At 42.7% G+C, this 17585-nt stretch overlaps 2 protein-coding genes across 2 annotated transcripts; both read right to left on the reverse strand.

Annotated features, from left to right (window-relative positions):
• Nucleotides 1–92: 92 nt before the first annotated feature.
• On the reverse strand, nt 93–3366 carry LOC108764858 (uncharacterized). Its single transcript, XM_018513261.1, has 2 exons — nt 3043–3366; nt 93–2960 (listed from the first exon to the last, which is right to left on the reverse strand). The coding sequence occupies exons 1-2, from the start codon at nt 3364–3366 to the stop codon at nt 93–95; spliced, it is 3192 nt and encodes a 1063-aa protein (XP_018368763.1).
• Nucleotides 3367–15996: 12630 nt separating this feature from the next.
• Nucleotides 15997–17343, reverse strand: LOC108764859 (uncharacterized). The gene is made up of 2 exons (XM_018513262.1): nt 16687–17343; nt 15997–16149 (listed from the first exon to the last, which is right to left on the reverse strand). The coding sequence occupies exons 1-2, from the start codon at nt 17341–17343 to the stop codon at nt 15997–15999; spliced, it is 810 nt and encodes a 269-aa protein (XP_018368764.1).
• Between the last annotated feature and the right edge of the window lie 242 nt (nt 17344–17585).

Below are 17585 nucleotides of genomic sequence, written 5' to 3' on the forward strand. Positions count from 1 at the left end.
TTAAAAAACTCCAATTGAACCGATTCCAATAGGCTAAGGTGAGAGAGGGCCCAGCAGGGGGCCACGTACAGTAATGTTGAAATTACCGAGGCTTATAATTTCAAGGCTGCTTCACACGAGTCGCATCTCGATGTTGCCATTATGGACAGAATAGAGGCAGTGGCTTGGCGAGTCCTAGCCATGGCAGCCTCCGCAGCCCTCAAACCCTTCACCGACGACGACACAACCGTACCAAGATAAGGGTAGGTTGATACCACTTCGATCTGCTGATTCTCGTAATAAAAGTTTCTTGAAGAGACGTCCAAGGGACCGCCCTTCCTACAGGCAACTATTTTAGTTTTTAAACTGTTTACTGTTAAGTCATTATTTGAACAGTACAAAGCCAGAACCTTTAACTTAGCCTCCAAATCAGCAGATGAATAGGCGAAAATTGCGAGATTGTCAGCATAGAGTAACATCATTAAATCCTTAGTTAAGGTGTAATCGATCAGACCTTTATCCCCGAAAAATTTAATTATGTTCGAAATATATAGAATAAAGAGCAGGGGGCTCAAGACCTCTCCCTGCAGGACGCCCTCCGTCACCTGATCGGTTGTCCCACCGGGACAAGAAATAAAAGACTTTGCGGAGTTGTAAAACGCCTTGCGCAGCCCAATCAGTCTCGCGCTCACCCCCAGACTATGAAGCTTCATCCACAGCTTGTCGTGGGGAACAAAGTCGAACGCCCTGCGGAAGTCTACAAAAAGTATAAAGCATTTGGAGCCCTTTTTTCTAGTCTGGATCTGAATAGCCGCCGTGAGGGCGAATATATTGTCCTCCGCAGGACGGCCCCTTCGAAACCTAGCCTGCTCCTCCGGAAGAACATCTCGACTCCGCACCCAACTCTCAAGTCTCACCACAAAAATCTGCATAAACAATTTCGTCATCGCATTGGTAACCGCGATTGCCCGGTAATTTTTTACATTAGCCCTATCCCCTTTTTTGAAGAGCATAAAGAGACTGGACTGCATCCAACCTTGAGGGGGCAGTTGCGATTCTAAAATCACATTGAAAAAATCCAGCAAAAAGTTGAACCACTCTCCCGAGAATAGTTTTAGTGCCTCGGCCGGGATACTATCCGGGCCCATGGCTTTGCCCGGTTTTAGTCTTTTCATGCTCTCCCGCAGCCCTTGAGGCGTGATCTGTCCATCTAATTCCTGATCATATGTCCCGCAAAAAAGCAGAGTCGAATTACATCTCGGCGGGTAAAGCGCCAATAAATAATCACTCCACGCCTGAAGAGAAACCTGAGAGACACCAGCAGGGGAGATCCTATACTTTCTAACCACTGCCCAAAACCCCCTGGCATCCTTTACCCTCGCAAATGACTCAACAACACCGGTTACATAAGCTTTCTTTGCCAGGGTGGTTGTGTGCTTAAAGTTTTTTTTGTTCTCTAAATAATCGCTTAAAAAAGATTTCACATAATTATTCTTGCGCAGTAGGTACAGGGCTCTATTTAGCTTTTTACGGGCCACATGACAGGAAGCATCATACCAGCGCGGTTTAAAAGACATGCAGCCATTATTGCGCCCGTTACCAACGGACACTCCAATTAGGTCGTCCTGCACAAGCCAGTCCCGAAAACGTGAAGAAAAGTCAGCCAGTGAGACAGTTCGCAGATCACTCCCGCAGCACAAGTCATACGGACTCGTCGCACGCATTCGACCCTCCAGCCTTTGGGCACCCACTGCCGACCACAATGATCTATATCTAATACCGGTATTCTGTTGTCGGCAGAGAGGGATGGGTGGGGCAGATTTAAAAAACAAAGCTAGCGAGACAGCCACGGGCAGATGGTCTGATCCTCCGCTGTCCTGGCTGGAAGAAAAGTCATTAACAAAATGCAAGTGATTAGCGGAGATCCAGACCAGATCCACCGTGCTGCGGCCCCTCGCTGTTATATAAGTGTAATGCGCCAGAGAGTCGCCAAGCGAACGCCCATTCAACAGCACAAACTGATTCTCAAACATAAATTCGTACAATTGTTTACCCCTTACATTTGACCGCGGGTCGCACGCAGTCCTAGCTGAATACAGCAGCGAATTCTCAAAAATACCCTCACAGTTACATTCAAGATCAAGTTCACCGGTCCAGGCATTAAAGTCTCCTCCCAATACTATTACACTATTTGGAAATCTATCTATAATCGAATCTAAAACAGCTTGCAAATTAAGAAGGTGCTCTGTAAAATTACAAGTGGGTAGGAAATAAAATGAACCCTGTATTAAAGAAACTGGCAAGGTCTCAATCATCAAGAAAATCCAATGGGAGGAGACCTCAATCGCACTCGGCGATCCGGCTAACGGTACATAAGAAAGCAGACCGCCGCTGCATCTGCCCATTGAAGCATCACGCGAGGCTGGTGAGACGAAGGCTGCCATGTCCTGAAGAGATGAAGTCGAGGCAGGAGACGACGCAAGCCAGGTCTCGGAAAAGTTTGTAATGGTATTACTAGCGTGCGTCCGCTCCACCGACAAATTCTGAGGGCCGTGGATATTCCAGAAGATCAGGCGAAGTTCGCCGTGCGAAGGGCCCACCACAGTAGCTGTTGCTGATGGGTCACAACAGTGAACTGACGCCTCGATATCATTGTCACAGCTAGATGAGTCAAAACCGAAAGACCCGGCACCCACGTAGCTGGGTGCGAGGTCAGCCTCGTTTTTTGAAAAGTCCATAGCAGTGTTGATCACAGTCGGCTGAATAACATTTGACGATCGTTGCTCAGTTTCTTTGATAAAGGAATTGTGTGCTTCAGACCATCCAAACCACTCCTCCGAGACTCGCACCCTCTGGAATTTACGCAGCACTTTCTTGTTGTCCACCTTGGCACGTCGAATCAGCTCCCTTGCGTGAAAGTCGATCTTCCTTTCCCTCTCCGTCAAATCCGAGTCGATGTAGACGCCCCTGCTGGCCAATACCTTTTTTGTTTTTCATGATGGAGTTTTTGGCTTTTGATGTTAATAGCTCAACGAGAATAGTCAGTGGCTCTTTTTTTATCACATAGGCAGCGTCAACAACGTCATTGAGCTGAAACTCCGATTGTAAAAAATTCTCAACAGCCTCTAGAACGCCATCATTTATTTTAAGTCCTCTTATTTTTATATTTTTTTTTCGCAGGGCCTTGTTGCACTTCTCTAACTCCTCCGTTAGAGCTTTAATTTGCTTATCTTTTTCGTCGACTAACACTTTTAAGTTAGTCATTTCCTCCCTAACCTCCTCCCTCAAGGAGGAAATGGCCGACATGCTCTCCACGTGAGCGGAATCGATCTTGGCTGATAAAGTGGTGATAATGGATTGTTGCAAGACTGCAAATTGAGCTTCCATTGTTGTGGGCTGCAACTCCGTAGCGGGCTCTAGACGATTTACGGTAGACGATCCCGCGCAGTGCTTTTTAAAATCAATTTGATCGAAATCAGACGATTCCGGAGATAGCGGGCGTTTGGAAACCTCGAAGTAATCAGTAATCGTGTGCTAGGACGAGCCTCTATACATTAGCCATCTTGACGCTGTCAAGGGGCGGCTTTGCGCAACGGGACGCGGTTGGGATGGGGCAGGAGACTCAGCCTTAGCGTCAGTCGAACGTGTTGGCAAGTTCTCGGAGAGAGGGGCGGGTACTCTAGACTCCTCAGTTTGCATGGGACAGGCTTGTCTCCTGAGAGGTGCTGCCACCGCCGAAGGCAACTAAAAGCAGCGCTGAGTTAAAAGCCAGAAATTACAATTACCAGACGACATCAGCAGGCGCATGCGCTGCGCCCAGTCCCGAAACGAAGTCGAAGTTCCCCAAGCACTCAACCGCCAAATCACTGAAACCGCTCACGCTTGCCTTGTCCAAATTTAACTACAATTTCTGCACCCACAAAACATAAAAATTTTTGCCTATGCTTTAAAAACCATTCCGGAGTCACGAGCCCACAGACCGGGCACCAAAAGCACGGGAGCACCAGGCTCCGAGACAAATATCCTGCAGCACTCAGCTCAGCACAATTCTAGGTTAGAAAGCTCTTGAATAATTTTCGCGACGACTCCGGGCGCTCCACAGAGCTTCACAGGCTAAATTTAAAGTTGAGCACTCGCGCGAACTAACAGAAAAATATAAAGCAGACAAATGTCAATCTCGGACAGTAATCGCTACAAAAATTAAATCGGCAGGAGAGCCACACAGAAACGTGGCAATCACAGTCGGCACCGGATGTGCACTCCTAAGATAATATACAATACACAGTTACTATATTACAGCTTATAACAGCATGTAGCTTTAGAAAATCAAATTCACGGAATCTCCCAATGACACGGTCTATGTGAATTCGTAAGCTAGCAATATGTTTATTTTCCAAAATCTCAGATTTTGTAGATTTATGTACGGACGATACGCTTGGTGGTTTTATTAATTCACAATGTTTTTCTGCTAATAAAGACTTGATGCTTTTAAAACCTCTGTCCGCCATAACAGCACATTTTTGGGAGAGTTTATCTAGTATGCAACACTTCTCAAACAATAATGCATTTGATATTCTACTCTCGTATCCACTAGAAACGAAATTGGGTAAGCCATCTGGCTCTCAAGATATCAAATACTTATTCATCGTGTTACATTTTTTGTATTCGGACCAAGTCAAGACTTGATTTACAGATTCACTCGGTTTTCGAATTATATTTCTAGAGCATCTACTATGGACTGGACATGACTGTATGAGTTTCGGAAAGTAATAGGCAAAGTTTTTTTCACTAAGTCGAGATTTGGAAAGAAGATCAAAGTTTTTAGTAAATGACTGAGTATTCGAACTGTTTTTCTGAAAACTACTTGTATTACTAAAATTCATACAAAATTGTTCGGCCAATCGTATTCACACGTACCAGGTATGTAAATATGAAACCGGAATTTTTTAATAGAAAATACACGTTTATTGCATGGAAATGATAAAAAATATTTTATTCGAAGTATTGCCCATCGCTAGCTATATATTTTTCCCACCTGTCTGACAATTTGTGGATGCCACACCAAAAAAATTGTTGCTCTTTTGAGCCAAACCAGTCATCTAGCCATTTTCGTACATCTTCGTAAGAAGTGAAGCGCTGCTGAGCAAGTGCGTGTCCCATCGATGCAAATAAGTAGTAATCGGACGGAGCCAAGTCCGGTGAGTAAGCAGCACGCGAAAGTATTTCCCAACCAAACGCCTCAATCGTTTCCTTAACCAGTTTTGCTGTGTGTGATGGTGCATTATCATGAAGCAAAATCACTTTGTGTTGCCTTTTTTGATATTCCGATCGTTTTTCACGCAAAGCTTGATTAGAATTAATCATTTGTTGTCGGTAGCGTTCAGTATTAACAGTTTCGCCAGGTTTCAGCAGCTCATAATAGAGATCACACCATTCTGACCACCAAACACAGAGCATTGTCTTCCGTCCATAGCGATTTGGCCTTGCAATCGATGTCGATGGTTCGCCTGGAGTTACACATGATCTTTTACGCTTAGGATTCCCAAAATATATCCACTTTTCATCGCCAGTCACAATTCGATGGAGAAATGACTTTCTTTTGTACCTGGCGAGCAGCATTTCGCAAGTGGTTTTTCGGTTTTCCTGCTGTCTTTCATTCAGTTCATGTGGAACCCATTTTCCCATTTTCTGAATCTTTCCCATGGATTTCAAACGTATGGATTTCAAACGTATGGCTTCTCGTGTCACATTCAATTGATCCGCGAGTTGTTGTTGAGTTTGAGCGTCATCCTCATCCAACAATGCTTGCAATTCGCTGTCTTCAAACTTTTTCGGTGGTTTTCCACGTTCTTCGTTTCTCACGTCAAAATCGCCACTTTTGAATTTTTAAACCACTCAAAGCACTGTGATTTACCAAGAGCATGCTCACCGTAAGCTTCGACAAGCATTCAATGCGATTCTGCAGCAGTTTTCTTCAAATGATAACAGAAAATCAATGCTGTCCGCAAATCGTAGTTTCCAGGCACAAAATTCGACATGTTCAACGCTATTACAAATTATACTGTTGTATGAAACTTGTATTGTTGTGAGTTGAAAATCTTTGTCAGATGTCAGAACAAGGAAATGGCGTTCTGACGCGGTTTGACGGCAACTACATTGACAGCTATGGCCATTTATTGGTTAATTCCGGTTTCACATTTACATGCCTGTTATCTTGTCTTCTGATTTTCATTAAGCACAATTATATATTTTGGATACTTATATTACTTTTTGTGCTCAAAACGTGCAGCAGTGAATTCTATTCGTTTGAAATCCCTAGGTACGCTTTTATGTTAGTACTAATGAGATAATTTTTTACATTTAATATATTGGCTCTATCTTTTCTATTTGGGCTAATAAAATCATTGAGACTCGTTTCATCCGTAAGCACATAATAATCATGAGAACTATTATACTTATATCTATTGACGTGGTCGCAGTATTTGCCGATATGAAATCATTTCCACAGGTCGTCTTATAATTTAGAAGTAATCCCTGCTGCAAATTTCCATTGGTTTTTTCATGGGTTCCTATAGATGACTATAAGATTCTATAGGAGCTTGTGTAGTTACCTATAGGTATACGTAGGACATCCATAGGAATGCAATAAGTTAGTATAGGTACCCACAGGAATGTGGACAGCTGCTCCATGAGAACTAAAAGGATGTATAGGATACCAGTTTGACGTATAGTAACATGTAGGCGTACGTAAGACAGTGGAGAGGTACCCCATGGAGACTGAAAGTGTCTGTAGGCTACCATAGGATAATGATGTATACACATTTCTGTCCTATATGCATCCACATGTTCCTACACGTCAAGATGCAGTATCCTATAGGCCTTTAATTTCCATAGGTATCTCTTCCGCATTCCTATGGGTACCTATACTAACTTGAGAGAATAATATTCTATAGAAATAATTAAAAATAGTTTAAACTGAATATAATTCCACATTATGAATTTAATAGGGTGTTTTTATATATATTTTAAGTTAATATTCTTATGGCTTCCACGGTTTCTTTCTATATAAAGATTATGTGTTTGGCGGATTTACTCCGTGTCTAGATCCATTCTTGAAGTTCCAACGTTTCGTACTAAACTTCCTATGTCATTCTATATATACATGCTATGTAAATCCTATAGGTATCTATTGTAAGAAATTTAGAGGAAATAGGCACAACAGCTATCAGCTATCAGTCAGGGCTGTGTGGCTCAGTGACAGAACGGAAGTCTACCAATTCAGAGGAAAGACCAGGCCTGGGTTCGAGACGAGGAACGCTCTGATATTTTTCTCTGTTGTCATCAATTGTTTACACTGTAAAAGCTCCTACAGAGGCTGTGTTCCAAAATTTACTGTCAGCACTGAAAATCTATAGTGCACATAATGTAAACTATAGACTTTCAGTACTGGCAGCAAATTTTGGAACAGAGCCAAAATTTTATAGTCCTCTATAGAAACCCATGAAAAAACTCATGGGAATTTAAGGCAAGATAGGAGCCTTCTCCCATGGGGACCTGTCGAATTTACCATGGGTACCTATGGTTAGGCAAATCCATAGGAAAATTTCCCATGGGAATTTGCAGCAGGGATAGGTTTTATCGAAGAAGTTGCAAAATTTGCATAAATAGGTAATTTAATTGAAGAAGAACATTTATTGACAGTCGATACTGAAATGTTGCATGTTGTATAAACACTTTGATAATGTGGTCGGATTTTAATCTGTATGTCAACACTGTGCTGTATCATGGAAGCTTGTGTTCCGAATCCATAAATCCAACTCTTCTGATGTCTCTTATATTCGCAATCTCATCCACAGTAAAAGTTTGTTCAGTTCGAGTTTGAAAACGAGTTCATTTATCGCAGGCAGGGTTGGGTAAATTAACTTTTCTTTAACTATGTTAAATTAAAGTTAACGACCTTTTTTTTGTTTGTGAAGGAGGAGAAAAATCTTCACAAAGCAATCATCCGAGGTGCTCCCGAAGGGGAATCTAACCGGGTGATAGGAAGACGCCCAGAGGCCGGTCCCCTGGGTATGCAGGATTCGATGAGTCCGCGTCTCTCCCATAGAGAGAAACAGCAGACATCATCGTCTACCCATTAAAGAACTTTCCCTATAACCGCACTACCGCACGACCAGTTCGGTGCACCCCGGAACCGCCTACCCGGCATTTCATCAGGGTGCACCCATGTCACAGAGCATTAGCTCCCACCTCACAAGTTCGGTGTACAGTCATGAAAGAACAATAGTGAACCTAACCCTACCCTAAAATTGGAACTAATCTAACTATTAATATACACCCCTTAGCTATCAAACCCGAAAGGATAAGAGTAGGGACCAATCGCCGCCTCTCCATAGCCTGGAGCCTACGCTCCGCCTGCTCCTCCTTTCTACGCATAACGACCTCACAGTAGTTCGCTAGAGCCGTCTAGCACGGAAAGGAGTCCATGGCCGCTGTCAAGGCCGACCTATATGTCCTATCAAGGACATCAAGTCCCAAACAATTATAAAGTTCCTCCCGTTCTTCTGTCCAAGTAGGGCAAAACAGGAGCGTGTAGACGGGAGGTTCATTTGGACACGTTACAATTAGACACGTTGCAATTGGACATGTTGCAAATGGACACGTTATATTGGACACGTTAATTTTGGACACGTATCACTTGGACACGTTAATATAGGACTCTAGGTTAGTGTTGTGAGTATTGCGAAAGAAAAATGGTACCGGAAAACCAGGTCCACTGGTGATGTCGGAATTATGACGAACAATCACGAAGAGTCAGAAGGTGTTGAAAGAATAGAGACTAGAGCGATATAAATGAGATGTGCCGCTGAGCTTTATTCGAGAACAACTGAACTTGGTTGTTAAGCGATAGATGTACACAGGTACCGAGAGGTAACCTTCGCTTCGCGACAAAAGAGGTTGCGACTGTATACATATATGTGACGCGAAATAAACAGCTGATAGGTAGACACTATCTCGAATTCTGACCGCGTCGGTACCAAGAAATAAGCGTGTTTTGAACATAATAGCTGTCGATCGACATAAGCGCTGAAATTAACTCGACAATGAGCACAAGAATTTTAACAATATTATTTATATATTTAGGAAGATGCTATGATGATTTGAAAAGAATTAGCGCACTGAGTTTTTATTGAATTTAATCTAAACATTCCGCCCGCCTTGACAACTATAGTAGTTGTCAAATAACTGAAATGAAATCAAATTGAACGGAAATTTAAATTATGAATATAGTCACTGTTCGTTTGACTCGTTCGTCACTTTCGGTAGCAAGCACAATTTTACAATCGGTCTCTTGCCGCCGAAGTGCGGGGAGAAAGGTGGATTTAATTTCCACGTGACACCGTCGGTAGCGAGATGAGCGGCGATACGAGATCTCGAGACAAGGCCTTAAAGAGTTGTTGTAACTCGGCATCTGTTCCAACGAGATTGGTGCCACAATCGCTCGTGATGGTGGAACAGAAGCCTCTGTGACTCGTGAAGCATTTGTATGCGACAATAAAGCCCTCGGTAAAATAATCGGTAGCTACTTCGAGATGTATTGTGAGGTGCTGAAACATGTGAAGATAATGAAGTATCCTTTGTAGGTCTTGGCTACGCATCTAAAGTACGTCTTGAGCGTTAACGGTCCGGCATAGTCGATTCCCGTATGACAGAACGGTTGATATGGAGTTAAACGCGATGCCGGTAGCTGTCCCATAAGTTGTTGACCGGTAGCTGCTCGTTGACGTGTACAGACTATCGGGGGATAAATGAGCGTATCGGAAGGTGACCGCCGAGAATCCAGAATTGTCGTCGTATCGATGAGAGCGTGAGTTGCGGTCCGCCATGAAATGTTTTTCGATGTTAATGATCGATGATGAGTTCCGTCAATCGAGAGCTTCGTGGTAGGATTAGCGGATGTTTCTCTTTTTGATCCAATTGATAATGTTGTAGCCGACCTCGGAAATGAAGCAATTCATCGGTATCAATAAACGGAATTAGGCGGCGCAGTAATGGACTTGATTTCGGCAGCGGTTTATTTGCTTTGATGAGTTGAATTTTCGGAGAAAAGCACGCGTGTTGCGTCAATTTGATCCAGAAAGCGAGCGCAGAGTCCAATTCGATTTGAGTGAGAGGATCTTGAGCGGCGTGTGCATCGGTAGCTTTGCGAAAACGTTCGACGGCGCATTGAATCCATGCGATGATGCGGAGTAGCTTGGTGAGAGAGGAGTATCTTTTTATGAGATCCCATACCTTCGGGGTTTAGTATAGCGACAGGATAGCTTTGTGCACGCTCCTCTCCTTGCGGCCGAATTTAGAGTGAAGGTGGAGGCAGGTCACTCAGTTGAGGGTTGTTGGAGTCATTAAGGTCCCGACCACCAGAGCCGCTCCTGCTTTAGTCGTTGCGGAAAGATTTCTCGCGATGCCAAATCGGCGGGGTTTTCTTTCCCTACGATGTGATGCCCACGAGAGTTTGACGGTTCCTGTATGAACGATACCCGATGCTGCACGAATTCCTTCCATTTTGATGGATGACTCTTGATTCAGGCCAGCGCGACAGTCGAATCGATCCAGAGATGAGATGTTGAACGAGTCAAGTCGAGCACGTCGCTAACCTTGCGAATCAATTTCACGAGAAACACAGCAGCGGATAACTCGAGTCGAGGTATCGTCACGTGTTTGAGCGGCGTCACTTTTGTCTTTGCACTGACGAGAGTGTCACTAGGCGAAACAACACGAATATAAACAACCGCCGCGAGGGCGTGTTGAGAGGCGTCCGAAAAGCCGTGAAGTTGCACTTCGAGGGTACCCGAACTCGTACCGAACCAGCGCGGAATGGAGATAACCGACAAGTTTTTAAATTGCTCGAGAAATTCGATCCAGTGAGGTTTGAAGTCGTCCGGAAGTTCGCAATCCCAATCAAGACGAATAGCTCACAGTTCTTGCATAAAGATTTTTGCACTGATAATGATCTGCGCGAGCCATCCGAGCGAATCAAAGATGCGCGCGATAAACGAGAGTAATGAGCGTTTCGTGATTGCTACTGTCCGCGGAGGCGACGGCGCGGAGAACATAAAACTGTCATTCAGTAGATTCCATTGAATGCCGAGCGCGTAATGCGTAGCCGTATCGCCGATCGGTAGGATCGCGAATATTTCTTGATCGTGAACTGAGATATTTGCGAGCAGATCCGGAGAATTTGCAATTCACTTTTTTAAATTAAAGCCGCCCGTCGTGAGCGTGTCTTGAAGTTGCTGCATTTTTTCTTTTGTAGTAGCTACTGTATCTGTCCCTGACAGAATGTCGTCGACATATGTATGTGTCGCAACGAATGATTTCTGCAAAGGCGCGCGTAGTTTCGGATTTGAGAGCGAGTTGCTGTAAGCAACGAAGAGTGAGATATGGCGCGCACGCGAGACCGTATGTCACCGTACACAACAAATATTCGTGTGGATTTTCGGTGAGCGAGTTTCTTCAGAGAATTTTTTGCAACGGCCAATCATCTTGATCGCGAAACTTGACGATGCATTTTTTCAATATCGGCTGCGAACACGAAACGATGTCGACGCCAACGAATAATAATATCCGTAAGTTCCGTTTGGAGTTTCGGTCCGATATGAAGGCAATCATTTAACGAGATTCCAAGATTGGTTTTTTGTGATCCGTTGAACACGACGCGGAGTTTCGTCGTTGAGTTAGTATCTTTAACGACACCGTAATGCGGCAGAAAGAATTCGAGTCGCGAAGAGTCTAGAGAGCCTGAGAGGCGCATATGATCCAGCTCAATATACTCACGCAAGAATTCCGCGTATGCAGTTTTGAGGAATGCGTGCGTTTCGAAGCGTGTTTCCATGCGATGCAGCATCCTGGAAACTGAAGCACGAGAGTCACCGAAATCACACTTTTTCTGAACGGCAACAGAAATACGAACCGCCAGTGAGCGTCACGAGAGTGAATCGTTTTGAAGTGATGTTCACACTGAGCTTCTTTCGGTGTGCACGTAGCAGTAGGCGACGGCGCGATTTCTTCTTGATGCCAAAATCGTTGGAGTAGATCGAGGAGTTCACAATCGAGAGAACACTAAAATCCGTTGACTGCGTTTTGCGAAAGATGATCGTTATCATTGGAGAGTTGTCCGGATAATATCCACCCGAGAGCGGTCTTTTACGCGATCGGTGATTCGCCGTTTCCGCGGCGTATGCCATTTTCGAGAATTTGCGCGTAGACACTTGCACCGAGAACTATCAAATCAATTCTCCACTGAGAAATTTGGGCCCGCAAGGCGGAGTCCGTCGATGTGTGGCCAGTGAGTGGATGCAATCTTCGTGGGTGGCAAGTAAGCGATGAGTTTCGGCAGTACGAGAGCTTCCAGTTTGATAGAGAATGCCGAATTGATCCGCGAGATAATTTCGAGAGAGACCCGTCCGTTTGAAACATCGAAGCGTTGTGCGCCGATTCCGAGAATCGGGACGGACGCGGGTTTACGTGATAATTTGAGAAGCTGCGCGGCGGACTCGGAAATAAACGAAGCTTCAGATCCTTGATCGAGCAATGCCCGTAGTTGGAATCGTTCTCCAGCTCGAGAGATAGCCGTAACTAAAGCAGTAGCGAGGAGCACTGGAGTGCGTTTAATTATACGTGAATATGCAATATAACTGCACGGGTGAGAAGCGCCGATTTGTCCGTTGGTTTGAGATACTCCAGAGATGCCCGTGGTAGGGCCGGTAGCCAACGCGACGGAGACTGCCGTCGTAGTGGACGATGTCGAGGCGTCGGATTCTAAATGCAACGTTGAATGATGTTGCTTGCCACAGAACCGACAGTGTTTCGAAGTGCGACATGCCTTGAAATTTTTTTAATGAAAAAGATATATTTATTTAAACAAAACAATACAAAGTAAGTTCATTCAAAGTATGCTCCATCAGAAGTGACAACTTTCCCCCACCTTTCAGGTAATAAACAGATTCCTCGAAGGAAGAAATCTGGTTCTTTTGAAGCGATCCATTTATCAAGCCATTTTTTGATATCTTCATAAGAATTGAATCGCTCTCCAGAAAGGGCTGACAGCATGGACCGGAACAAATGGAAATCTGAAGGAGCAATGTCCGGTGAATACGGCGGGTGGGGCAGAATTTCCCACTTCACTCCTTCCAAGTATTTCTTGACCGGTTTTGCAACGTGTGACATAGCGTTGTCACGTAGCAGAATCAGCTTATCGTGCCTATTGTCCCATTCCTATTGTTTTTGTTTCAAAGCTTAGTTCAAACAAATCGCTTCGAACGAATATCAACTACTGGGCTCAAAAGCTTGAACACACACCTTTCAAATACATGTATTGCCGTTTTATCAAACACACAACCAGTGCTACTAACATCTCTCTAATGGACGGAAACTTATTCCCATACCTAATATAAACACATATAATTATATACGAAATATTTCCGTATGTTCTTTCTTTTGTAAAATTACTGTTCCATACAAGAGAACTAATAATAACAATAAGAAAATATAAACAGATAAAAGGACAATTTTCGCATTGTTTCTTTTACAAAAAGTCAAGTTTGAAAAAATGAGAAAGAATTACTCAGATATATAATTATATCTAAAACATTCTATAGTTATTATGAGCAATTTTTTCTCATTTCTTTAAACTAGACTTTTCATAAGAGAAACAATGCGAAAATTGTCCTTTTCATTATTTTTTGTTTTTTCATTATTACTATTTTTCTTGTATCAAACAGTAATATTACAAATGAAAGCAGAAGAACATACAGACATATTTCGTATATAATTATATATGTTTATATATATTTATATATGACGTTCTTATATGACAAATGTTTTATCGCATAATTTGTTAAAAAACTCAATTTTTCATCTTTAATTATCATTTTGCTCCTTTTATAATGACCATAACAATTACTATTCAAGTCCGTCATAATTGGAACGCTCCTGATATTGTTGGTATAAAGGCACTGTCATTACCTACGCCGCGCAGTCATTACCACTGAACAGCGCCATGCTCCTGCAAAATCTGCCATGCAATCCGTCATACTGCCTAGTATGTATCCGTAACACCCTGTACAAGAATGAACACGGCACACGAGTATAACAATCGCGTCGAATTATTCAACCGAAACACAAGGGGGCTGTGTAATACCCAGTGCGTACGCGGGCTCGTGGTCGGTTCTTATTATCTCAATTTCGACACTTTCGGTCGTATACGACAATCACATCGATTCGCGAAACTTATTTATTAATTACAATCGCGTACGGAAGTTCGAATATCCTTTGTCAAACACGGCTTGGCTTATACCGCCGCGTCGATGGCGTCGCTCGCTGATGCAACCGTGCAATCACGTTTTCGTAATTCTTTGTGAAACGCGATGGCTGATACGATTCTCGCACTAGCAACAATGCTCACGCACGTTCACGCCTCCATATAAATCGGTACGGGAATAATAAAGGCGTAATTATATTCTTAACGCATCGTTTAGGATTTTTTTTACTCTACCATCCTCTAAGACCGTCGGTTCCGAACTCTCTGTTCAATATGGCTGCGGCCTCTTCCTAGTCGGTCCCGGAATTCTTCCACGCCTTCTTCTCGTTTCCAATTGGTGCCTAGACTCACGTGGGTCGTCGTTGATGTGGATAGGATTATTCCTGTTGATGTCGTCTTCGTCGTGGTGATGTCATATATATGGCCAAGTCCAGATCTAATCTGGTAAGATCCAGATCCCTTTTCATTCTGGCTATCATCTGGTTAATGATGCAATTTGGCTGTCTCCAGATCCCATCTGGTATGATCCGGATGCCCTGTCATCTTATCTGGATGTATCCTTTGTAGGTATGAGTGATGTTCTCTCAATCCGGTATCGGTTGTCCTTAATGCTTATTTAACATGCTCGCTACATATTTTCGAACAAGTAAACTAAAGTCTAATTTCAATAAACCTTTCTTATTTCAATATTTACATTTTTAATCTCTAAACTTTATCAATTCCTTTATATAAGTTATTTATTTAATATTTATTTATCGTATATACATGTAAGGTAAGTATTTTATTTCAGGTATTCGTCTATTATTTACATTGGTAAGTATTCCCTTATTTATATAATCTTATTCATTAATTATGTCTGTATCAAACTTTATAATATTTACTAAAAGATAGCTTATCAACTAACTAGCAATTAATATAGTATTAAGTGTGAGTATTATCATTATTTATATATTTTTTTTATTACTTTTAATAATTACAATCACAATATTTGACTCTAAAGACTCGTAATATCTAATACTTTCTATAGCCTTACACTTATGGTAATTATAATTCTCTTCTTTTAATTACATATGTCATGTTTTTCCTATTTATTATTATTTACAGAGTCTAAATCTAAATCTTATTCCCCTTAAAGGTAAGTATACTCTACATATTTATTCTGTTTTAATTATTAATTGTCGGCTCGGTATATTCTATAGGTAAATATTTCAAAGTTATTGAATCGATATTAACTCTACATAATTGAGAACTGTCTTTTCTAATTAGGGATGGTTATTCGGATTATAGGCAGAAAAAGTAAGTATTAATTATATTATTTCCTTAATTATTAATTATTTTATTTATATTCTTATAAGTAATATTTAATCTTAATTAACGTAAAAGCTTTTCGCTATGGTTATAATACTGTATGTTTCGTATATAAAGACTTTTTAATAATGTATTGTTTAACTTTATACTTTTGCGCTTAAAATACTACATATATCCATGCATTACTTGTATAAGTATATATGTTTTAACATATTAAAAAAAAAATCTGCAGCCCTCTGTCTGCTTTCAGAAACAGTTTTATCATTTTTATCACGATTTTCATTCGTGTGTGGTCCGTTGCTTGTACTAGACGGATCTTGTGTTTGAGCATCCTGTAGCTCGTCAGTGAGGTTACATTCTTCGTGTTCCTGTCTATCATGGACGTCTTCCTACTCATCGAATATTGATAAGATGTCCTCAGCATCTCTATCTTGCTTGCTACTCTTATCTTCTGGCGTCTTGTTCATCTGCTGTTGTTTATCCTTTAAAACAGTATTCTTCAGCATCGCTTTTGCTTTAGCCTTTTGGTCGGCATTGTTTATCTGTAGAACAAAATCATTGTGTGAAAGCGAATACTTATTCGGTTTCAAGGTTAGGATTAGGTTAAGCCTCTAACCATTGCGTAGGAGGGGAAAATCTTCTCTCAGCCCAGACCGAGAAGACGCTCCTGCTCCCGCCACTTTAGGGACTTCCTACCCCGATTCCGCCATCTCGGCCAGGGAAGACACCCAGGGCCCGAGTACACCTGGGTGGGTTGGATTCGCATGCCTTATGATCCTACGAATGAGATCTCCAAGGAATGCGCCTACCAACTAAAAACCCCACCTTTAGTGCACCGACACTAAACTAGTGAGAGGGGCCCCGGATAGATTATTCATCACGCACAGGACCCCTCGCCCTCGAAGAGATATCTTCACTACCGTTACTCTCGGGACATCTTTATCTGTCGCATTCTTTATGAGCACTTCGCACTTTTTATTTAAATAATAGTACTTGTATACTTAGAGGTGACGGCGGGGACGAAAAATGCCCCTCCATCGCTCTCTCTCCCGCTCAGCATTTTCTTTTATCTTCATAACCTCCTCGCAGAATCTTTTAAACCCTTCCCACCTCATATTGGACCTAAGAGCCGCTCTAAGAATTGTCACAATTGACAAATCACTACCAACTATTGCTGTCAACACTGCCCTTTGTTCACCCCACGTGGGACAAGTTTCCAGAGTATGCCGTGCCGAGTCCGCCGCTCCCATGCAATGCATGCAAGCGGGGAACTCCGCCCGACGGATCTCGTATAAATAGTCCTGGAAACAGCCATGACCCGTAATGATTTGAGTCATGTGAAAGGTAAGGCCCCCCGTCCTACCCATCCAGGTTGGTAGCACCTCTATTAGGGCTGCCCGAACCCTATATCCCGGCGTCGAAGGCGAAAGAGTCAAGAGTTCTCCCCTCCATGTTTCTACTGTCCTCTTGCACTCGACCGCTTTTATCCTATCTCTTGTTCTAGGCAGTATAAACCCATTCCCTATTATTACTTCCTTTGTACGCGAATATACCGCACGGTATCTAAGCGCTAAGATTCTAAATGGAATTCTAGAAAGAATGGCCGAGGCCTCATACGACACCGTTCGGTATGCGCAGATAACTCTCAAGGCTACTCTTCTCCATACGCGGGCAACGTTGTCACATATTCTCCTGTTTTCCACCACATCTACCGCACAAATAGGTACACCATACATTGTTACGGACACTACCACCCCCGCGTATAAGCTTCGGCGCTTTTCCCCTGGTCCCCTCAAATTTGGCATTGGTCTGCTGAGGGCTCCTGTTATTCTTTCAGCTTTCGTTAATAATACACGAAAATGTTCCCTGAAAGTCTACTTTGTGTCGAGTGTGATACCTAAATATTTCATATATTTTTTAATCTCTATGTTACTATTCTCTATCCTGATGGATCTTATAGTAGTACTACCTCTCGCAA

Source organism: Trachymyrmex cornetzi, unplaced genomic scaffold, assembly GCF_001594075.2.
Source record: "Trachymyrmex cornetzi isolate Tcor2-1 unplaced genomic scaffold, Tcor1.1 scaffold455, whole genome shotgun sequence".
In the NCBI taxonomy this organism is placed as follows: domain Eukaryota; kingdom Metazoa; phylum Arthropoda; class Insecta; order Hymenoptera; family Formicidae; genus Trachymyrmex; species Trachymyrmex cornetzi.